Below are 22,439 nucleotides of genomic sequence, written 5' to 3'. Positions count from 1 at the left end.
ATGGTTGTTTTTGGCTTGTTATTCTTTACAGTTCTGTTTTCCTCCTGCTCATCTGTACTACTTTTTCATTCAGATCGCACTTCCATCACGTCAATGCAGGTGCAATAAATGAATGGTTGGCCGGATTTCTTCAGTTTCCAATAATACAGGGCATATTCATCAACCTCTGCATAGAATATATTCGCCGATCTATCGCTAACTATAGCCACTTCATTTTTTTATCATGATCTCAGACCTCCGAGTAAACATCCGTTCTTCTCAGTAGCGGCATCTCGCGCCTAATCTTCGACACAAGATCGAGATCGATCTCCGCCGTGGCAATTTCTGGTTCCTCGTGCTCATCGCCCAATTCAGCCACCACTTCGCCCCATGGATTAACAATCATAGAGTGGCCATAGCTTCGTCTTTTCTCGTTGTGAGGACCTGATTGCGCTGCTGCAACTACATAGGACTGAGTCTCAATAGCTCTTGCGCGCAGAAGGAATTCCCAATGAGATTTGCCTGTTGGAATTGTAAACGCGCTCGGATAAGTTATTAGGTGGGCCCCTTGACGACGCAAAGCCAAGCTAATTTCAGGGAAACGCAGCTAAGAGAATTGGTTAACCTAGAGGCAACGAATATGAACTATATGAATGCAATACTCACGTCGAAACAGATAGCTAGTCCAACACGCCCAACAGGTGTCTGGAAGGGCGGGAGGATACCTTTGCCCGGCTGAACGCTTGCAGACTCTTTAAGACTTGGGCCACCTTTGATATCCACATCAAAAAGGTGGATCTTTTGATAATTTTGGGTGATCAATCCCTGATCATCAATCCATACCAGGGAGTTCTTGAGTTTGTTCTCAGTAGCAATTTCATGGATTCCCACATTGATATGGATTTTCTCCAATTTAGCAGCATCCTGTAGAGCTGATAGGAATTTTTCTCTCTCTGGGGACTGGGCAAGGGCTATGGACTCATCGGGTGAAGAGGCAATATAGTCCGCGGCCTCTGGCAGGAACAATACCTAGCGAGATATTAGTCACTGCACGGCTCAGATGCATTCCAATAGATAGCAAGTTCAAAGGTTGAAACATCTCCCACGGTAGTTATTTAAGTTACCTTTGCGCCTGCAGCAGCAGTCTTTCGTACTAAGGTCAGACATTGGATAAGATTATTAGAAATCGAGGCCGTTGAGCAGATCTGGCCAACAGCCTTTATATCTCGGAAGTATGGTTAGCAGATGCCTGGAACGATGCGTTTACCCAACCGAACATAATACTTACAGCAAGAACCATCGTTTATATGTTTTTGTGCCTTTGTCTAACCCTGGAAGAGACTTGACAAGGAATTATAGAGAGAAAGTTGCCTAATGTACAGCGAGATGTCGTAATTGGCCTAGTGATAGTTAAGGCTAGTGAGCTGATTAACTGGTTGATGACTCATCTATCGCAATGCGATAAGGTTAACCTCCGCCCGCAAAGATTATTATTTCTCACCTTGCACAGACTATCGCGAGTGATCAGCAACTCTCGCCAGCCAGTCCACCATCGCGATGAAGAGTCTACGAAGGGATTTTTCTTCCAATCCGAATGCTGCTAATGTCGCTAGCAAAGTATTCGTGAGGTCCACGAAAGGTGGAAAGGTGCAAAAGATTGTTCGGGAGCTTTATCTGCGACAAGACATTCCTTGTTCTTCGCAGATTTGCTCGATATGCCCTACAGTCGCCCCGGCTGATGCCACTGGCACCGGTAGATTATAATTTCCCAAAATTTCAAATGCATTTCTAATGCGTACAGTTGCGCCATTCGTCCTCTCCGATCGTCCCGCCGGCACCAAAGCTTTCCCCCGTGGCCACTACATTGTTCCCGACACAAATGCGTTGCTCAATGGAATGGATCTTTTTGAGCACACAGGTGCCTTCTATGATGTGATCATTCTTCAGACTGTTCTCGAAGAGCTTAGAAATCAATCTCTGCCGCTCTACAATCGTCTACTCTCCCTCATCAAGACCGATGAAAAACGCTTTTACCTTTTCTTTAACGAGTTCCGACTCGAGACTCATGTACGGAGAGGTCCTGAGGAATCAGTCAATGACCGTAATGATCGGGCTGTGCGAACAGTGGCAAGCTGGTACGGCAAGCATCTACAGGCCTCCGCCAAGAAAGCGAAGACAATTCCTACCATTGTAGTCATCACAGATGACAAAGAGAACCTGCGCAAGTCAAAGGAAGAGAATGTCACGGCTTTGTCGTTGTCCGACTACGTGTCTGGCTTGGAAGAGTCAGATAAGTTGCTGGATATGATTAGCGAAGCTCAAGCACGCGATACAAAGGGTGGAGCTCGGGGAGAGCTATTCTACCCCGAATACTACACAGAATCAAAATGTAACACTGGATTACGCGCGGGAACTCTTCACAAGGGAATCTTCAATGTCTCGCCTTACAACTACCTGGAAGGTTCAGTCAAGGTTGGGGCTTTCGATAGGCCACTCCTCATCCTGGGCCGTGACAATGGTAATCGTGCGATTTCTGGGGATACTGTTGTCATTGAAATTTTGCCAAAAGACCAATGGAAATCTCCCTCCACGAAAATCGTTGATGAGGAGGCGGTGACCGGAAATGACAACCCGGACTCTGAGGAATCAGAAGCCATTATTACTGATAGGGAGCGCAACCTTCTGCAGGAAGCGGTCAAAAAAGCCCATGGTAAAAGCTCAGAGGGCCCGCAGCCAACCGCTAAGGTTGTGAGTGTCTTCAAACGCAACTGGCGTCAATACGTCGGACATGTAGACTCGAACTCGGCCGGTGCTCAGGCTGCATCGGGCCGACGTCAACAGGCCGTTTTCCTGTTGCCAATGGATAAGAAAATCCCCAAAATCAGAATTCGCACCAGACAAGCTAGCGATCTTGTAGGCCAACGCATTCTTGTCACCATCGATTCTTGGGAACGTGATTCTCGGTACCCCACCGGCCACTTCATTCGGTCCCTCGGAGAACTGGAGACCAAGGGCGCAGAGACGGAAGCTCTTCTGTTGGAGTATGATGTGCAATACAAGCCATTCCCAAAGTCTGTTTTGAATTGTCTGCCCTCAGAGGGCCACGGTTGGAAGGTTCCTGTTTCGAAGGAAGATAAGGGCTGGAACGGCCGCAAGGACCTTCGTGATCTGCTCATTTGCAGTATCGACCCTCCAGGCTGCCAGGATATTGACGATGCTCTACATGCGCGTCCCTTGCCCAATGGTAACTTCGAAGTGGGTGTTCACATTGCCGATGTGTCGCACTTTGTGAAGCCGAATAACGCCATGGACCTTGAAGCCAGCCTTCGCGGAACCACTGTATACTTGGTAGACAAGCGTATTGATATGCTTCCAGCACTCCTGGGAACAGACTTGTGCTCCCTCAAGCCATATGTCGAGCGTTACGCATTTTCAGTTCTCTGGGAAATGACCCCCAATGCTGAAATTGTGTCATCAAACTTTACTAAATCTGTGATTCGCTCACGCGACGCTTTCAGCTACGAAAAGGCACAGATCCGTATCGATGATGATTCTCAGACTGACGAATTGACCGAGAGCATGCGCAGCCTGATGCGCTTTTCTAAAATTCTCCGTCAGAAGCGCTATGATGCCGGTGCATTGAACCTTGCCTCGCCGGAAGTTCGCATCGAGGCTGACGCTGATGAAGTTGGTGATCCCATTAACGACGTCAAGACCAAGTCTATGCTTGATACCAACAGTTTGGTCGAGGAATTTATGCTTCTCGCCAACACCACCGTTGCATCAAGAGTCTACGAAGCCTTTTCACAGACAGCTCTTCTTAGACGGCACGCAACTCCCCCGCCTCAGAACTTCGAAGATCTCATCAAGCAGCTATCAAAGAAGCGTAACATGGAACTCGATGTTTCTAGCTCCGGTGCGCTTGCCAGCTCCTTGGACCGCTGTGTTGACACTAAGAACCCGTTCTTCAACACCCTTGTCCGTATTTTGGCCACCCGGTGCATGACTTCTGCCGAATACTTCAGTGCGGGAGCCCATGCCGAGTCTGAGTTCCGCCATTACGGTCTGGCTTCCCCCATCTACACTCACTTTACCTCGCCCATCCGTCGATACGCAGACTTACTCGTCCACCGACAGCTTGCCTCTGCTATTGGCTACGAAGGTGAGGACGGACATGCTGTCATTGAGGGTGTTAACACTCGAAGCAAACTAGAGGACATTTGCCGCAACATCAATTTCCGACACCGCAACGCCCAGTTTGCTGGACGTGCTAGTATTGAATACTACGTTGGTCAAGCTCTCAAAGCTCGTGGTGAGAACCTGGCTGCCGGCGGTACTGATACTGGCATTGACGAGGAGGGCTACATTATGCGAGTCTTCGAGAACGGTGTTGTAGTCTTCGTTCCCCGCTTTGGTATTGAGGGTGTTGTTCGTCTGGAGGACTTCGTTCTGCCTGGTGAATCCGGCGCGGGCACTGTTGCAGAGAGACGGGAGCTGGCGGTGCACCGCACCACCGATTTTGATCCTGAGGAGTACACTCTTCGTGTCGAAGAGAAGAACCATAAGGAGCGTGGTGTGACTGTCGAACTTTTCCAGAAGGTCAAGGTGAACGTTAGCTCTGTCAAGGAGGAAGGTCGCGGTGCTGGCAAGCGAAGAGTTCGTACCTTGATAACTTCCTCGGCGGAATAGTAGCCATGTACACAGTTAGTACCAAGAATAATAATGAGAAATCGAATTATTAAAATAGCGCTTCTTATTTTCCAAAGACTCCATGTTGAGATAAGGAGGTAAGTTTGGGATTTAATCTTTCTTGTCCAACTATTAAACGACTCTTTGTTTATCGAACCGGAAACTATCGATTCGACGTCAATTAGCCCTATTATGCGATCTTTTTTCTTAGCGTTTTTCTAATCTCAGTTAGGAATTGCATGATCATTGCAGAAATACCTGTTGGGAGGGATATCGGAAAACGACCCCGGTTTAGACCACATCACGAATCCCTGTTCGAAGTGCATCACATACAACAACCTTGAACAGTATGCATATAACTGGGATGTCCCGTCTTCACCGGCTCTTCTGTCTTAGACGATGAAACACATCGTCTAAGACAGAAGAGCAACTTGTAGGATAAGTAGCTAGTCCTCGCCATGAATGAAAGATCAGATTTTATAACCACTTCAGAGACACAAGATATTATAGGGGCGTAAGCGTTTCCTGTAATAGGTGTTAGAAGTGGGCGTTAGCCTCTCATCAACCTTGCTATACCCACCGGTGTACCGACAATACCAATGGAATAACCCGGGTACCATGTCTAGCTCAGCCCCGCATCAATGCCGTTTACATATATACGCCTCTAAAATAGCCTCATCACCAAGTGTGACTTGGTCAGATAAAAGTCTTTAAAAGTAATATATACCTAAATAATACATCAAATGCACCATTGGAAGCTTCCAAAAGCCATATTCACGACCAAGGCCCAATATTATGTCTCTATAGGCTCTTCCATGGTGGATCTAATATCATCACCGTCCATATATCCTCGTTCACTCATGTCCTCTTCTATCTTTACCAATATATGGCTTTATCTAGCTCCAAAACAAAACACTGTAACTTTTCGAAAACTTACATTATTCATGTTCAATATAAATATTATCGTTAAATCAGCAGCATACAGTCTTGAAAGGCTTGAGGTATTCCAAATCATTATGGAGACAGGCCAAACACCTATAGATTTCACATTTGATCACCGGGAAACATCTAGAAAGTATTATTCCGAGCATAGCCCCTGCAAGGTAATGCCTATTCATGCTGGAACTATGACAGTATCAGTACATCTTGATAAAGAAGGTCCATGGCCAGAACCTTGGACGTCGTTGGCACCATCGCTGGATCAGCCACCACAATGAACAGACTCTGCACCTGGGATCATCGATGGAAGGATCAAAGTTTCTAGGTACACGAGGCTGATGTATTTACCTAGGTAGATATACGATGATGAGGATCAACTCCGGGCGCTATTTGGCAAGGGACAATAGTCGACCTCAGGGGCGAGCTACTGCCGCCAGCTAGACCAACAATTGAAGTGGCATACTAATGGCAAAAGTCTCTATGGATTTGTCTGACCGTCACTCCAGTGAGGGGTAAATACGCCCTGGAGGTTACAAGGGAATAGGCGTAACTACTTATCTGGGTTTCTTCTCACTTGTCCTATGCCATTCAGAAATTTTCTCAAGAAAAATTCAAGCTCATCAGCATAAAATTCAACATGTCTATTGCAGCCCGGGCTGAAATAGAAACGATTATTGTGGACTCGGCATCTCTCGTTCCATCGATGATAGACGTAGCCATTGATATCCGTATCCCCATTCCACCACTTTTTATCGATCTAGAGGGAATACAGCTTGGCCGACATGGTTCAATATCTATCATTTCGCTTTATGTGCCCTCAAAGAAGAGAATATACCTCGTTGACATCCACAAATTGGGCATTGAGGCATTTTCAACAGTCAATAAGGACGGCAAGTCTCTCAAATTCATACTAGAATCTTCAGTCATTCTGAAGGCGCTATTTGATGTTTGAAAGGACTCGGATGCATTGTTCAGCCAATTCAAAATTTCTGTTAGCGGTATCAGAGATGTCCAATTGATGGAGCTCGGGACAAGGAAGGGACCGAAGGATTTCCTAGCTAGCTTGAACAAGTGTGTCGAGAGAGACAGTAAGATTTCTTTGACCGAGAAAGAAGAATGGAAGAATATCAAAGAAAATGGCCGACGACTCTTCGAACCGACTTTGGGAGGGCAATACGAGGTATTCAATGAGCGTCCTATCAGTCCAGATATTGTGAAGTACTGCACAGGAGATGTTATTTTCTTGCCAGATCTCTTCAACAAATATTACGCTCAGCTGAGTCGGCCTGGAGAGGCATTTTGGAAAGCTCAAGTACTGGAAGCAACCAAAGACCGGGTCAGGTTTTCACGAAGTCCGGCGTTCGATGGAAATTCGAAATCCAACGCCCGCGGGCCCTGGAATAGACGGGCTATTGAAGAAGCGATCAATGCATGGAATGACGATATCATGGAGAATGCCTTAAGTGAAGAGGATGATTATCTCATGTGAGAGGATAACAGTCCGACCAGTTACAGCGTCGGAGTGGGACTATGATTATCACTATTCAGATTAGGATACAGAATAGGTTGTTAGATTGAATCACAACACAGCATCCAACTGTTGTTCTTATCATCACATTTGGCTATACACTTATGCAATATACTCATCTCTAGGGCCAATTCAAAGTCAAAAATGAGTCTTATCGACATCAACTCAATTTGTTGGCGTAAAGTCGTAACTTCTACAGGATGTTTGTACTGTTTGCATATTACATTTATGTTACCCCCACAAGTCATGTGACTGGGCGTTGATCTTCACGCGTGGCGCGTCCTTCAAACATCTTGAAGTCATCAGCGCAGAACACTAACCTTGGAGATCTTACCTCTGTCACCATGATGCAAAAGGAGGGGGATCTTAAGCTTTTTGAGCAGTGCCATATCTGTATCGTCTGTACTAATGACCTTCAACTCGTGTCTGCCCAACAGGTACGTAATTATCTACCACGCTGATTGATTGCGCACCCATAATTAACAGAGGCCAAAAGATAGCCGCTGTAATCGGAGAATATGGCGGTGAAGCAACTATTCACGAGTCGGACCCCTCTAAAGATGAAATTCTCGCCTGCACTCATGTCGTGTCTAATACGATCAACTTCGAGACCTATGACTTCGCGGCCGATCGCATGATTCCCGTGGTGAAGCCGACTTGGGTACATACGTCGTTGACCAAGCGGAAATTGGCCAATCCCCGCCAGCATAACCCGGATCCGCGACTTTTCTTAAATGATGTTGTGGTAACTTGTGGAGACATCCCCGAGGGAGACAAGGAGGCCATTATCGGTGGAGTGGCTGCCAAAGGCGGCCTGTACAGCTCACGCATGACCGGCACTGTTACCCATCTGGTAGATTTGACTATGGACTCGGATAAGGCACGTCTCTGTCAAGCGAAGAAGCTGCGCGCAAAAGTTGTTCTGCCTCACTGGTCAGTTTTTTACCTCCTAGCTCCAAAATGTGACATATGTTGACAAGATATAGGTTCGACGACTGCTTGAAATTGGGACTACGGATCGATGAACGCCCGTACATGCTTCCAGACCCTGAAATACTTCGCGCGGGACCCAATGTCCCAGTTCCTAGCCGCGATAATAAGAATATAGCCGGCGCGTCAACCCCCGAGCCCTCTGCTATGCCAGCTCCCACTAGCACTAAGAACCAGCGAAGCGTTTTCGAGGGGAAAAATATTATGTTGTCACCGGATTTAGGAATTGGCTCGCATCTATTGGAATCCATTGAATCCGTGATCAAGCAAGGCGGTGCCACCGTGACTGGAAATGTTAACGACACAGATTGGCTTATTTGTCGTTACCGAGAAGGCTTTTTCTACCGAACGGCATCGCGACTTAATAAAGAGGTTGGAAACCTTGCCTGGCTGTATCACATGATGACCGTCAACCGGTACACTCGGCCTTTAAGTCGGTTGCTTCACTACCCAGTTTCGCGTGAACCAATTGCTGGATTTCAGAATATGAAGATAAGTCTGTCTAATTATGTTGGCGAGACCAGGATATACTTGGAAAACCTGATTGCGGCCGCTGGTGCCGAATCGACAAAAACGCTGAAGCAGGAAAATACCCATTTGATTACTGCACATGGCTCTAGTGAGAAGTGCAGCGCTGCCAAAGAATGGGGTCTTGAGGTCGTGAACCATCTATGGTTGGAAGACAGCTATGCTAAATGGAAACTGCAGCCGGAGTCAGATCCGCGCTACAACCACTTCCCTCCAGGAACCAACTTGGGAGATACTGCTGGCCAGAGGATGTTAGAACGTGACATTCTCGAGAAAATCTTTTTCCCTTCCGAGGACACAGATAAAAAACCTGCTATGAAGACTAAGGATCAGAACAAAACCTCTATGCTGCCTCCTCCGGAAAGGAAGCGCAAGGAACAGACCGCCATCTCCGAGACCGCACAGGGCACCCCTCAAGCGACGTCAAAAAAGATTCGAGTTGAGGTTAATAAGACACCGGTGCGATCTGGACTAATTCCTGACGACAAGGAAAATACACCGTCGTCGACCAGCAGTCGCAAATCAAAGGACGCAGCAACTGCCCGGCTTCACGAGCTTGCTCCAGATATTGCATTGTATGAAAAGGAGAGAAAGCGTATTGGTGGTGTTATCCATGGTGGCAGACGAAAATTAGACGAAGATCGTGTGCAAGAAAACCCTAAGAAGCGTCACTCAGTCGAAGCTCAGGGCGACAGTGATAATGAGCAAGCGGTTGATGTCAAACGATTGAAGAAATCCCGACCACCTATCTCTATGCACTTGTTGATTACGGGCTACCAAAAATGGGTTGGAAAGGGAAACGAGAAGAAAGAAGACGCGGACAAGGTATGTGAATATACTTTTTGGACAAACTTAGGAACATAAAAGTGCTAACAAATTGATAGCGTCATCTCCGCGATCTTGGCATCATGGTTGTCCAAGATGTTCGACGATGCACTCATATGGCCGCACCGTCAATTCTGCGTACAACCAAGTTTGTCAACGCGTTGGCATATGCGCCGACGATCATTAGCACTGAATACATCACCAGCTGTCTCAAGCAGGACGAGCTACTGAACCCTGCTGATTTCCCTTTGACTGACAAAGCGTCAGAAAAGAAGTATGGGATCTCGCTCGCAAAAGTTACAGATAAGGCGAAGAAGAACCAGAACAAACTTCTGCGGGGCTTCCGCATCTACTGCGTCGAGGATATGCGTGGTGGATTTGACGCTTTCAAATCTATCGCAGAGGCCAATGGAGGCGAGTGCTTGCTCTACCGGGGCCGAATTGCTATAGCGAAGACTTCTCGGCGCGAGGATAGTGATGACGAAGAAAGCGAAGCCGAGGATGATGCCCCCGGACGCCACGAGGTTTTCCTCCTTAGCAGCACTGAACCTAGGCATTCTAAGCTGTGGCCTCGATTCCGTCAGGTGGTAGGTGATATTCACAAGATCCCACGAATCGTTATGGTAGATTGGCTACTTGACATGGCGATGTCACAGGAGCTGCGAGCCGCCGATGAGTACGAGCTGAATGATGAGATGGTTGGCAAGGACCAATAAAATGGGGGATATCGTCCCTGTGAGCCCTGTTTAAACGCGAAGGGTATGTAAATGCTAGTAAGTCGGGAGTTGACCCCAGACATTGGGGGAATATCTGAGCGTATTTTGTCTTGTAGTCACGAATAGCCACGATTCTTCCATTCAACAGAATCCAAATGTTTTTAGAAGAACTTGACACCTTCTTGACCTTCGCTTCCAAATACTTGAGCCTTGCCCCGCTTAACCAGAACATTTAGTGTCTTAAGCATGGCATCAGTATCCATCCCATGAAATTCTACCTCTCGGAATTAGCATAGGACGTAAAATTTCAAGCCTCTATATTCAAAGTCTCTCACCTCTTGACTCAGTAGTCTCGCCCTCGACAAGTTCATAAACAGTCAAGACAGCACCTCGCTGCCCAGTCTCGTCAATCCAATCCCCGATAGCATCAGCCCACTCCTCAGGCCTACGCCACCAAATCCACGCAACAGTTTTAGGAGCTTGACTTCCACCCGCCGGAGAATCAATCCACTCCGCACGTAGCCCACCACCACCTTCCTCCTCGCTCTTTGCCATCCAGTCTAGTACGGCACGTGCCTCGCGAAGATCTAATCGCTTGCGTAGCGCAGCATTGTGGAAGAGCGGACTCTCAACGGCTTCGATAAGAGATAGACGATATTGACGGTGATGTCTGCACCAGGATTGGATGAGCGATGACCATTTCTGGAGCTGGTCGCGGCGGGTGTTAGTGTTGGGTTGCGGGGTAAAGAATGGCGGGAAGTTGTATGTTGGAGGGAAAGAGAAGGGATGGGTTGTAGTTGTAGTCATGATGTATATAAACAGTGTTTACAATCCAGTTATATCCAGTGCTGTTCAAATAAGACAGAAAATAGAAAACAAGTGATCAATAGAAGTCAAGGCCATCAAGACGGAGATACTAAGAGCTAAGGCGGAGCCAATCGGAGTGGGGCAAGTCCCGCAAATTATTCCTACCTCAGGGCTTTTTTTACTTCTTCTTGTACAGGTTTCGATTCACCACCACGTTATAGAAGTCCATTCGCCATGGCAAAAGAAATCTCGATGAAGCGCCAAAAGCGCGAGGATTATCGCCGCAAGATGCAGGACGTGCAAGAGGACGACGTTGCTAATGTCAAGATGCCGCAGAAGAAATTCTTCCGACAGCGCGCGCACGCAAATCCCTTCTCTGATCACCGACTAGACTAGTATGTGCTTTCTGAATTGTTTCAAATATTCAATTGGACATGAATATCCCATACCAGAGCATTGGAATCACTTACAGCTCGTCCCATAGACGAAGAATCTGAGCTAACCTCTATTTAGCCCTTTGAGCCCGGCGCATATGGACTGGGCGTCGCATTACCCTACATTTGTTGATCCAGACCCGTTGAAAAAAAATCTTAATGGTGCACGCAAGCTCGTTAAGGATGTCGAGGTCGTTGATATTGGATGTGGATTTGGCGGGTTGTTAGTCGGGCTAGCGCCTCTATTGCCAGACACCCTGATGGTTGGTGAGTGCAACAATTCGAAAGTTTTGCCAGATTGGGCTCCATGTTAATAGGCGAAAATTCAGGTATGGAAATTCGCGTATCCGTGCTCGAATATGTTCGCTCTCGTATCCAAGTACTGCGTCTGAAGCAACAAGCCTTGAAGGGCACAGCTACACCTCAAGAATCAACGGCAGTGACAGAATCAAGTAACACAAACGAAGCCTCGGAAGCTCCAGAAGAAGATGTCGGCACAACTACTAGTATCGTGCCTGGAAACTACGAGAATATCACAGGCATCCGAGCCAACACGATGAAATTCTTGCCCAACTTCTTCGACCACCACCAACTTTCCAAGATTTTTGTCTGCTTCCCCGACCCACACTTTAAGGTCCGTAAGCACAAGGCGCGCATCATTTCTGAGACTTTGAATGCGGAGTATGCCTATGTACTGCGTCCTGGTGGCTTGTTGTATACCATTACCGATGTCGAGGAGTATCACCACTGGGTTCTACGCCATTTTCTTGTCGGCGAGGAGGAGGAGGCTGTTGCGGGAATCAAGGATCTTTGGGAGCGCGTCTCGGACGAAGAGTTGGAGACTGATCCGTGTGTGCGGGTCATGAAGTTTGAGACGGAGGAGTCGAAGAAGGTGACTCGAAACAACGGTAATAAGTATGTGGCAGTATTCAGGAGAAAGGCTGATCCAGAATGGCCTGCGTAAGGAGATGGAATCTTCTTTTTTACACAGCTTCTCCAAAAATCAAAAATAAAAGAGATACATTGACAGGAGTTCTATACCGTATCTACATGCATTGCCAATATTATGACCGACGCTAACAATAACAATATGCGCTGGCTGATGAAATACGCCACAAATGAGCCGAAAATATTCATAAAAAAGACTCCAAAATAGCAAATCACAGAAGATAACGCGTGCGATCATAGTCCGAAATCATGTCAGTCATCATGCAATAACCTCATTAAATGGGTTCCAGTCTTGAATGAAAGTGCATAGGGAACTCTAGCACATACCCGGAGCCTTCAGGCGAATACCTTCGCATCGCTCACAGGCAGCCAGCTGTACAGGACCGCCAATGATGCGGCCCTTGGCAGTTCGCTTTGGTTCGCCCTCGCGAACGAAAAACCGACCATCAGGCCCAAATCCATCGCCGCATTCGTGGCAGACGAAGCAACTCTCATGCCACTGACCGCCAATTGCACTGATCACTACGTCGTCTAAGACGAGCTGTTTACATCCTACACAGCGGGATGAAGTGCGGCGACCGTGACATCGAAGACACCATGCGAAACCGTCCTTTTCAACAAATGGAGTGGATGAGTTGAAGGGCTAAGAAAGAAAGGTCAGTTCGTTTAAAATTTCAATAAGAGATAGGACTGAAACATACATCACCACATTCAGCACAGAAGAAGTGACCGACATGCCATTCGGCACCACATGCAACCACAATTTCTCCTTCGATCGGAGTCTTGCAACTCTTGCAGCGTGGACTGAACAACTCGTGGAAATCTAAATGGCAGTAAAATCGAGGTACGCGATCCCCATCTGGATTACTTGCTTCTCGTTCAGCCCTACTGGCAGCTGGCTCCTCGTAAAATGCCACGCACTCAAGATGCGTGTGGCAATTGAAGCAGGTAAAGCATTCTGGGTGGAAGCGACATCCACCGGCAGTCACAATCTTGCCAGAAATAGGAAGAGAACAAGAATTGCAGGCGGCAGTGGGGACGCCAGATCGAGAGTAGGGAGAGTACCACCGTTCCTGGGGTTCTACTGGCTGTCTTCTAGGGGGTACCTGGTGATTCTGGCGGCTTGTCGCCTGTGGCTGTGGTTGTGGTCTTGCTGATTTATTCTGTTGCCGAGAGGGTTCGGCGATTTCAGCAATCGTCGGCTCATGGATAGCTGGAACATTGATCACCGGGATTGGTGGCTGGGACACTTCAATGCTAGGAGCCACTTCAATAACTGGAACCGAAACAGGAGATGGCGCCTGGGGTCGCCGGTCTGGTTTAGGCTGGTCACTTGGTCGCCATTTCGGATCGAAGCTAACGATCGGGCGTCCGAATTTGTCGCTCACGGCAGAAGGCATGGGCAAATTCTCGCTTCTGTCTTTAAGCCTCTTGCTCGTGGCAGCCCGAATGTCATCGTCACGGATCTCAATTCCATCTTTCGTAGGGATTGATGTTACGCGTGGGCTTGGGGTAGGAGGTGTAGTAGGTTCATTACTCGTGTACGCAGGATTCCGAGATTGAGTCGGTGGGTTCTTGTGAATATCAAATCGAGAAATCTTATCTCGCACGGAACCCCCGTTGGCGTTCCGATCACGTAGCCAAGGAAGAGGTTTTGGGATACGTGTAAAGGCGTTTCGGGGCTTGTCTTGGGTCGAAGAACCAGTCTGGGACAGGTCAGGTTTTGTCCCGGATACTTCATTAGTAGTTTCACCAATATCTTTGTAGATTTGATCGTCGGGGTTTCTGAAAACGCCCTTAGAGGAGTCGTTTCGAGTAGTAGGCACAGATGTCACATCTGACTCTTCCGGAGGCAAGTCAAAATTGACTTTGAGATTCTTCTTCGAGCTTCCAGCCATAGAGGAGCGCTTTATAGGCTCCGGTGTTTCAGAGCTCGAAGACCCGCTGGAGGATTGACGGGACTTTCTTGAACTCGAGCTAGAACTCTTTCGAGTTCGGAAAGAGGTCTCCATATTTGGATTTCGATTATCTCTGCAGACATCGGGATTTCGGTAGGGAGCGTCTGGGTTCTTGAGCGGCATTCCGGGGTTCTGATGCATCCACACGAGCTCTGTCGCCTCATCCTGAGCAGCATGATGAAGACGAACATCGTCATTTAAATCCATTTCCCGTAGCGCATCGCGTAGCGACCGAGCTTCCTCCTTCTCATGGCGTCGCTGGCCATTCTCTCGATAAGACGGAACTGAAGGTGATGGTAACGGGACCGATTGTGAGAATACCTGGGATGGGGAAACTGTCTTTCGCAGCGAGACCGTTCGTGGCTCCTGGACTAGTGCACAACCTGTTGGGCCACCTTCGGGAGAATTGGAGATTTTACGGCGGTGTGAGAGGGCACTACCAGAGCGAGGTTGAGCGAGAACTGGATCTTCGGAAGGTTCATACATGGAGAATGCGGATGATGCACGGGGAGGGAGGTCTTGAAGCGAGGTCGAAGTCGCCGGCTTACCGGGATACGGACGAGAGCCGGCTGGGCGAACTGGACGATTCGTCCGAAGGTCCTTCAAATAGCTTGCTGGTAGTTTGCGTTAGTGCTGATGTGGAGAATGGCTTGCGCGTTATTACTAGGGGGGACCCTTGTCGAATCGAGAACAGCATACCGATTTGATTGTTCGACATGTAGGAAGGACGTGGAGGGGAGACCTTGCGTTGGTCAGTAGATTTGGAGTGGGTAAGCATTATGTCTTATATCCAGAAGAAAAACACATCTAGGGATGGAAAAGAGTGATGTCAGGGTCAGTTGAAAGCTTGGATCTCATCGTGATCGCCCAAGCGGAGCCCAAAACAAACACTGGGGCCGGCCCCGGGGCAACCGTTTTACCGTTTCCGTTAGGGCTAGGTCATTTCATCCGTCATCAACCCAACTCTCGTACCTACTACCATCTTGAATCTTGGAAGTTCTTGCTCCTGTTCTTAACATTGGAAGCTACTTGGAAGCTACTTGACTTGTGACTTGAATTTGGAAAATTCAATCCTCAGAGGCAGCTCGAATGCCACCAGTGGCTCTCTCCATACCCGCACTTCCAGATGGATGATCATGGCTGATCATGGCTGATCATGGACCTTCCTGAAGCTTGAATCTATGAATACACCATTCATGCTCCCATTCTGAGGAAAGACTTAAAGATATACAAGTGTTATTAGATCCCCACATCCGGTATTACGGGATTATGGCCGACCCACTAACGCTACCTTGGAACGTACAGCAATCTCTTACAACCGCTCAGAATTCCTAATATTGGGAATAAAGAGCCAGTCTAGAGCGATATGATCTTCTATCTACTCCAGAAGCCCTTATACACTCGACAACAGTGAATTCAAATTTAGACGACGTTTAAAAAACTTAGTTATCCAATCTTTGCCCACAGAAGATGAAGGGCTATATTTTTTGGAGTAACGGAATACTCGGGCTAATGAAAAATCACGTTATTGTCCAAAGTGGTTTAGTAATTAGGCCTTGGTCTACCGTCTTGCTGCAGCCCAAAGACCCACAGCTATCGTACTAAGTATGTGCTACTATGTGCCATAGCGTCACCGACATCCCTATATCAGCTATTGTTCATACCCCGAAATCTACCGAGGATTGCCCGTTAACCCCCTATTAAGGCCGAAACTTGACCAAGCTTCCCATTATGGACTAGCCAGTGAACTAAATGCCACTATCTGCCGGGTAACACTCCCATATTTGTGGCACTTTGACTTTCGGGAAAAAAAAACATCCTTACAGCTTATCAGTCGCAATTGATAACTTAACCGCCTTAAGAGCACTTGAAAGAATTTGAATCGGCGGGCAAATCACGTTTTGGACCTTTGTGACCTTGATATGGCTAGTAGTGAGTCAATGAATGTTGTTCGATTACAGAATCAACCCTCGCTGAAAAGCACCAGCCATGAGCCGGAGAATTCAGCACAAACATTAGCTGAATCCCAGCCTACTGATGCTGATGACAAACCTGAGCCTGATGTGCCTCCAGACGGTGGATATGGTTGGGTTTGTGTTGCCTGTGTCTTTTGGATTAATGCGCATACATGGGGTATCAATAGTGTAAGTTTGCATTCCATATCGACAAATTAATCCTTTTTAACAAGGAATCTAGAGCTACGGTGTCTTCCTGAGTTACTATCTCTCACATAATGCATTTCCCCATACTACAGCATTGGCATATGCCTTTATTGGCGGGCTGAGCATTTCCTGTAATCTGCTCGTGGGTCCTCTAGCTAACTACTTCACCCATTCATACGGAACAAAATTTACGCTGAATCTGGGCGTCTTCCTTCAGACACTCTCGCTCATCGGTGCATCGTTCGCCACCCAGGAATGGCAGTTGTTCTTAAGTCAAGGTGTCTGCTTCGGCTGGGGAATGGGGTTCCTCTTCGTGGGCAGTGTTAGTATCGTTCCACAGTGGTTCCAGAAACGTCGCAGCGTTGCCATGGGCATTACAGCTGCTGGTTCTGGTATCGGTGGTCTGATTTTTTCTCTGTCCATCGGTGCGATTATCCCTCGTTTAGGCCTTGCCTGGGCTTTCCGCATTCTAGGCATTACTTCTTGTGTTGTGAACTTGGTCTGCGCAAATTTAATACGAGACCGAAACAAGCTTATTGGTAGTCGCTTGGCAGTTTTCGATTTCCCTCTTCTGTGTCGGCCGGAATTCCTCCTCTTTCTCGGTTGGGGTATCTTGAGTATGTTGGGTTATGTGGCTCTGGTGTTCAGTGTCTCCAGCTATGCCGTTTCAATTGGTCTCACCTCTCACCAGGGAAGTATTGTCGCTGCAATTTTGAATCTGGGACAAGGTATCGGGCGTCCTCTTGTCGGCATGTGCAGTGATAAAGCTGGGCGTATCAATACTGCTGCTTTAGCCACCTTCTTTTGTGGACTTTGGTGTCTGGTCATCTGGGTGTTCGCCGATAACGTGGGAGTCGTCTGTTTCTTCTCCGTTTTCGTCGGACTCTTTGCTGGAACCTACTGGGCTACCGTCTCGCCCGTGCTAGCCGAGATAGTTGGGATGAAAGATATGCCCTCTGGTCTCAGTGTCAACTGGGTTTTCCTAGTTGCCCCCTGCACTGTCGCTGAGGTGATTGCTTTGAAGCTTCGCAGCACCACTGCAAGTGGCGGTACATCTTACCTCCGGATCCAGATATTCACTGGTTTTATGTTCGTCGGTGCTTCTCTTTGTCTTTGGCTTGTCCGGAGCTGGAAGATTGGTGAGCTGGAACGCGCTCAACAACAGCAAAGTTCTCTCGCTCTGGGTGGTCCCCTGACCGTTGACACTGATGAGGGCAATAAAGAGGATAATCCAAATATCTTGTCATCTGCCTCATCAACCACTGTTACTGACGATGTTAAGGTCTGGGCTCCATTTAGCCTGGCGCGCAGGATGGTTGCCTTGAAGCGGGTTTAATCGTCTATGTCAATATTTCAACTTCTAAGTATATAAATTGTCCCTTTTTGCATCGCCACTTCTTTCAGGTCATTTCATATTGAGCGGATAAAAGGTTAAAAACTAAAGTGCTTTTATAGAATTTTTCCATATAATATCAGCCAGTTTTCATTGAATTTATTCCACGGTTTTGCTCAGTCCTGGAGATGTCTTGAAAATAAAGTCTACAAAATACTGCAGATTGGAATACACAACGAATGTTGCAATCAAGGTGCACACGTCTTGTTTGAAAATGTGTTGAGCAAGCAGTATAAGTTCGATATTTCCTTTCTCTGCCGACTGATGATGATGATGAGATATTAAGGTGTCAAAGCAGCAATATTAGTTTGAGGCTAGATGAACTCGGAGGCATGAGAGAATACAGAATCCGAGTTATTCATGTCAATACGAACAGACCATCCTGTGCGTGTTTCGTGGCCCACTGCATGCTGAGCAACCGAATTCCGGTTCAATGTTTCTTCTTTCTAGCCTGACGGCAGGAGCCGAACCGGTTTAAACGGGATGCCCACTTCATGACAGATACTATCAAGTCATGACAGGGATATGGGTATGAGCCTTTGAAGCATGTGAGTACTGATGATGGGAAAGCTCAGTTAATAGTTCATCGGACATCCAGCAGGTAAGGCTAGATTGAGTGAAGAGATCAAGACTCTGACAAAGTTGAGTAGGTGGAAATAGTCGAATAAATTTCAAAATAAGCTCAAAAGCACTAGAAGAGACTATGTTGTAGGTACTTGATCGAGTACCTTGATAGATTTGAAGATGGCTCAGGCAGGTGAAACCAGCTTTATAATATGAAGCACTCTCGGTATCTGTCGTCGCCACTCCAGCTGATGACCCAAGTTCTCCGTGCAAGCAAGTAGTATAGATAGACCTTGAGAGATTCTGCATGGTATGTTCAGTGTAGCAACATTACAAGGTTCAAATATGACCGAAGGTTGGATTTTGTATGACTCTTTAGAAGACCCGTTTAACATTCACTTGCCCATTCACTCCAATCTGGGGGATTGCTTTCTCTAAATATCACTTCCACACTTAATTCACTTTTGGATTCGCAACGTGCCTCAAGTATTTTGGGAATAGGTAAGGAGGTGTAAGTGATTATCATGTGGATATCACGTCGATGGCCTACATAGATCCTTGTGATGGAATAGATACTATAAGGAATACAAGGAAAGATATTGCAGGAAGCAAAGTAGTGAATTAATAGCAGATTATTAAAAAGAGCCACGAGTCAATCCCAGGAGGGAGACAATCAGAACCGGCCACAAACAACTTTCCAAGGAAATATGATAAACGAAACATGATGTCTCTTGACATATCGAACTTTTAACCAGGGTCAGAGGTATCTGATACCTTGGGTGAGACGTCGGGAAAAGAGGCTTGACCCTTACCCACGCCCACCACACCTAACCGGTGAAAAAAAGAAACTAGAGTAGGGATGCGCATAATAGAAACATGTCACGAGCTTCACTGGAGGCTCTTTTGAATTTCAAGCTGAGCTTGGAGGTTGGCGATCATCTCATCACGCTTGGCCAACTGCTGCTCGAGTTCACGAATGCGGGTCTCGGCAGTAGACTGGCGTTCCATCTTCTTCGCACGCGACTTTCGCGCGGCCTCGGTGTTACGAGCCCGCTTGGCGGCAATAGGGTCAGTCGGGTCAAACTCGATGGGCGAAAGCTCCTTGCGTTGGCGGGAGATACCGGAAACGCTGGAGTGCTTTGTAGTGCCAGTCGCAGAAATGGGAGAAGCCTTGGCAGAGACGCGCCTGGGCAGAGACATAGGGAAGGGCTGCTCAGATTCAGGCTTCTTGACGTCTGCCAAGGCAGCAGCGACGGTGAACGAGGCATCAAAGACGTTGGGAGTAGCAGAGCCATCGTGGAAGAGGGGCGCCCAGTCATCCTGGCCCATGAAATCCACGTCAGTGAACAGAGGGGAGGGGTTCTGGCTGAACGTGGCGGGAGAGTCAAAAGGCGGGGTGCTGAGATCAGTGAAGGTGCCAGATGGAGGCACGGAGTGGTCAAACATCAGATCCTTGGGAGAGATGGTACCCTGCGGAATTTCGGATGAAAAGGCAGAGTCGGTATCAAGGCCCAGAGGAAGCTGACCAAAGGCCATTGGAGACTCCATGACGCCGGTAGAGGGGAGACCGAAAAGTTCGGCGTCGTTGTCTTGGAAATTCGTGGCGGACATGTTGCGGAGAAAAGCGATCATACGTTTCTTCTTTAAATCAGAAGGACCGGCGTGAAACGGCGAATTGGGGGGACGTTGGGGAGTGTTGATAGGCAAAGAACCCGAGCGGGAATAATTTGCAATGGGATGAGACCAGTGGGAAGGAGACCGGGCAAGCTGGGTCACTCTAGGATCCGGGACAGGGGAACCAGAGAACGGCTGCTGAAGATGTCTTTGCAACTGCAGACTTGGAGAGTGTCGACGAGGAGTATTCTGAGCCAGAAAGGGCTGGAGAGCTGAAGGCCTATGGGCAATATTCGAAGGAGCTACCCGAGGCTGTGGACGGGGTGGAGCTGGGTAGAGTACGAAGTCCTCGAGAGCACTGTTGTTGTTGTTGTTGTTGCTGATGTTCAAACTGGAAGCCGAGGGCTGTGGAGGCGGGGGTGAGGGAAGCCATGGTTGCTGGAATTGATCCGTAGTGAACGACGTTAAGTCGAACGTTGAAATGGTGATGGAGGGGGAGGAAATTGAAGATCCGTAGGAATCTATGTTGTCTGTCGTTTCGAAAGACGAGCTATCGCGGGGAAAGCTTAACAGGCCAGCATTTTGAAGCTGAGTATCAAAAGTCTGTTCAAATGTATGCGGAATGGTGGTTTGGAGATACAAAAAAAAGGTGTAAGTTTTGTGGAGAAAACAGTTATGAGGGAAGGAAAAAAGAGGCGGCAATGGGGGGACTCAGGCACCTTTTAAGCGGAAATCGATTTGGCTGTGCGTGTGAGTGGATACTAAGTCTGACCAGTAATAAAATAGGATATATATGGGGCTGAGGCTTTTCCGGATCACGGGTTGTGAGTCATAGTCATATACAGGGTTATGATTGGACGATAACCCCTCAGGCCTCCTCGAGTAAGGTACTTTATGGTTACTTCGCTTGAATATGTAATCATGCCATACAAAGCAGGTATCAGCCCTGTATTGTGGATATATGAGATGAATTGGCCAATTATAGTAGTTGTGGCCTTAACCCAGGCATCCTCATATCCCTTCAACAAAGAATTCAAGGCTGCCATTCATCTACAGGTTACAACATTCCCTCTACAACCAACTCAAGGCTGAAGGCTCCAGTGTCGAAGCTAATAGGTTCTACAAGTGGAAAAGGAGGAGAGAAAAAGAAAAAGAACAAAAACAAGTAAGCCTTGATCCTTTCCTAATTGTGTCCCCGCCATGGGCTGTGTCCATGGCCCGTGTGTTCTCGAACGTCTAATTTGATCTTAGTCTTGCCGAAGGGCGTGGAAATTGACCTCCGTATGGACATATCTCCATTCGTTTCAACCTTGACGTAACATCCTGCATTCAGCATATTTCCAATTCATCTGGTCTACCGGATAGTCCACTTGATGCAGAATACTAAAGAGAGATGTATTACATCCTTATCTCACTGAAACTTTCCATCTAAAACCAAGAGTATAGAAGGCCTGGATCCAAGGTCCAACTACGCACTAAACCATTCTAGGAACCCGCTATCTACAATAGGACTAGATCCCTTGGCGATATCCATTTATCCATTTTTCACACTTTTTGTGTTTCGAAAAATCAGGCTGACTATCTGGCCTTTTCGTTTCGCTTTTCCTAGTCCAGACTTACGAGTCGCGGCGTCCCAAAATGGTCCTGCAACCGCCAATAACCGTACCATTTATCATTGGTCAGCAATTCTCCCATCACATCACAACTAGGAACCTTCCTTACTTTGGAGGCTTGTTACTGCCAATTCGGCATCCTAACTCGGTCTAGTACAGAAGTAATGCATCCTTCACTTGTACGTTTGCATGTACATGCATCTAAACTATATCCTCACGCATCCTTTCCAATCAATTGAAAATCTAGTCCATTTTACAACATTGAAAGCGAATCCTTTGTTATCTGCAACCTTTGAAGTATTTCCAAGTTTTGTAACTCAAATCTAAATGGTGGGCCTGCGGGATTTGAAAGTATTCCGAGTTACTTCCGAGGCCATCACTTCCAAAATTTCTATTTCGTCATCTTCCTACCTAGTGAAATGGGGAACGCTCTAGTCAGCACGGTTGGGACATGCAGGTCGATTCAGCTAGGAAAAACCAACCACAACCACGAGGGAAAGCTCAGTCAGAGTAGGGATTCAAAAAGTGAGGAGGTGTGTAAAGGTGCATTCTGTAACTATCACAGCTTCTAGATAAATGGTACTTGATTCTGCCTCTGCAGACCGCTTTCTCCTTCATACTGTATCATAGGCTAGGTATTTAGAAAGATGAAGATGTTAATTACTACGGCGTCACAGGTTCAACTCGAGGCCTACCTCATCACTCTATGTATTTCATTGATTCATAAAGGTCTATGATTTTGTGCTCCCTTC

General features: G+C 47.3%; 9 protein-coding genes across 9 annotated transcripts; 5 read left to right on the top strand and 4 right to left on the bottom strand.

Annotated features, from left to right (window-relative positions):
- Window positions 1-229: 229 nt before the first annotated feature.
- On the bottom strand, window positions 230-1,202 carry N7495_003868 (carbon-nitrogen hydrolase family protein; the record flags this gene model as incomplete). The annotated part of the gene is made up of 3 exons (XM_057206519.1): window positions 230-586; window positions 646-1,008; window positions 1,104-1,202. Coding segments are annotated over 3 exons (819 nt in total), but the record flags the coding sequence as incomplete, so codon positions are not given.
- A 334-nt stretch (window positions 1,203-1,536) lies between these two features.
- On the top strand, window positions 1,537-4,668 carry N7495_003867 (exosome catalytic subunit DIS3; the record flags this gene model as incomplete). Its single annotated transcript, XM_057206518.1, has 2 exons — window positions 1,537-1,732; window positions 1,781-4,668. 2 exons carry the CDS (start codon window positions 1,537-1,539, stop codon window positions 4,666-4,668), a joined length of 3,084 nt encoding a protein of 1,027 aa, XP_057064198.1.
- A 1,957-nt stretch (window positions 4,669-6,625) lies between these two features.
- On the top strand, window positions 6,626-7,096 carry N7495_003866 (uncharacterized protein; the record flags this gene model as incomplete). The annotated part of the gene is made up of 1 exon (XM_057206517.1): window positions 6,626-7,096. The coding sequence occupies one exon, from the start codon at window positions 6,626-6,628 to the stop codon at window positions 7,094-7,096; it is 471 nt and encodes a 156-aa protein (XP_057064197.1).
- A 383-nt stretch (window positions 7,097-7,479) lies between these two features.
- On the top strand, window positions 7,480-10,194 carry N7495_003865 (uncharacterized protein; the record flags this gene model as incomplete). Its single annotated transcript, XM_057206516.1, has 4 exons — window positions 7,480-7,572; window positions 7,632-8,068; window positions 8,122-9,478; window positions 9,538-10,194. 4 exons carry the CDS (start codon window positions 7,480-7,482, stop codon window positions 10,192-10,194), a joined length of 2,544 nt encoding a protein of 847 aa, XP_057064196.1.
- A 161-nt stretch (window positions 10,195-10,355) lies between these two features.
- N7495_003864 (ESCRT-II subunit protein VPS25) lies at window positions 10,356-11,001 on the bottom strand (the record flags this gene model as incomplete). Its single annotated transcript, XM_057206515.1, has 2 exons — window positions 10,356-10,468; window positions 10,530-11,001. 2 exons carry the CDS (start codon window positions 10,999-11,001, stop codon window positions 10,356-10,358), a joined length of 585 nt encoding a protein of 194 aa, XP_057064195.1.
- Window positions 11,002-11,235: 234 nt separating this feature from the next.
- On the top strand, window positions 11,236-12,399 carry trm8 (tRNA (guanine46-N7)-methyltransferase; the record flags this gene model as incomplete). Its single annotated transcript, XM_057206514.1, has 3 exons — window positions 11,236-11,396; window positions 11,515-11,702; window positions 11,765-12,399. The coding sequence occupies 3 exons, from the start codon at window positions 11,236-11,238 to the stop codon at window positions 12,397-12,399; spliced, it is 984 nt and encodes a 327-aa protein (XP_057064194.1).
- Window positions 12,400-12,699: 300 nt separating this feature from the next.
- N7495_003862 (LIM domain protein) lies at window positions 12,700-15,119 on the bottom strand (the record flags this gene model as incomplete). Its single annotated transcript, XM_057206513.1, has 3 exons — window positions 12,700-13,026; window positions 13,085-14,955; window positions 15,041-15,119. The coding sequence occupies 3 exons, from the start codon at window positions 15,117-15,119 to the stop codon at window positions 12,700-12,702; spliced, it is 2,277 nt and encodes a 758-aa protein (XP_057064193.1).
- Window positions 15,120-16,281: 1,162 nt separating this feature from the next.
- N7495_003861 (MCT family MFS transporter) lies at window positions 16,282-17,839 on the top strand (the record flags this gene model as incomplete). The annotated part of the gene is made up of 2 exons (XM_057206512.1): window positions 16,282-16,485; window positions 16,538-17,839. 2 exons carry the CDS (start codon window positions 16,282-16,284, stop codon window positions 17,837-17,839), a joined length of 1,506 nt encoding a protein of 501 aa, XP_057064192.1.
- A 1,509-nt stretch (window positions 17,840-19,348) lies between these two features.
- Window positions 19,349-20,655, bottom strand: cpcA (amino acid starvation-responsive transcription factor GCN4; the record flags this gene model as incomplete). Its single annotated transcript, XM_057206511.1, has 2 exons — window positions 19,349-20,595; window positions 20,646-20,655. The coding sequence occupies 2 exons, from the start codon at window positions 20,653-20,655 to the stop codon at window positions 19,349-19,351; spliced, it is 1,257 nt and encodes a 418-aa protein (XP_057064191.1).
- Window positions 20,656-22,439: the final 1,784 nt, after the last annotated feature.

The sequence above is a fragment of the Penicillium taxi genome, assembly GCF_028828555.1.
Source record: "Penicillium taxi strain IBT 34144 chromosome Unknown utg000003l_segment0_segment0, whole genome shotgun sequence".
In the NCBI taxonomy this organism is placed as follows: Eukaryota; Fungi; Ascomycota; class Eurotiomycetes; order Eurotiales; family Aspergillaceae; genus Penicillium; species Penicillium taxi.
The sequence above is the reverse complement of the archived record's forward strand: the minus strand, read 5'-3'. Positions and strand labels throughout refer to the sequence as shown.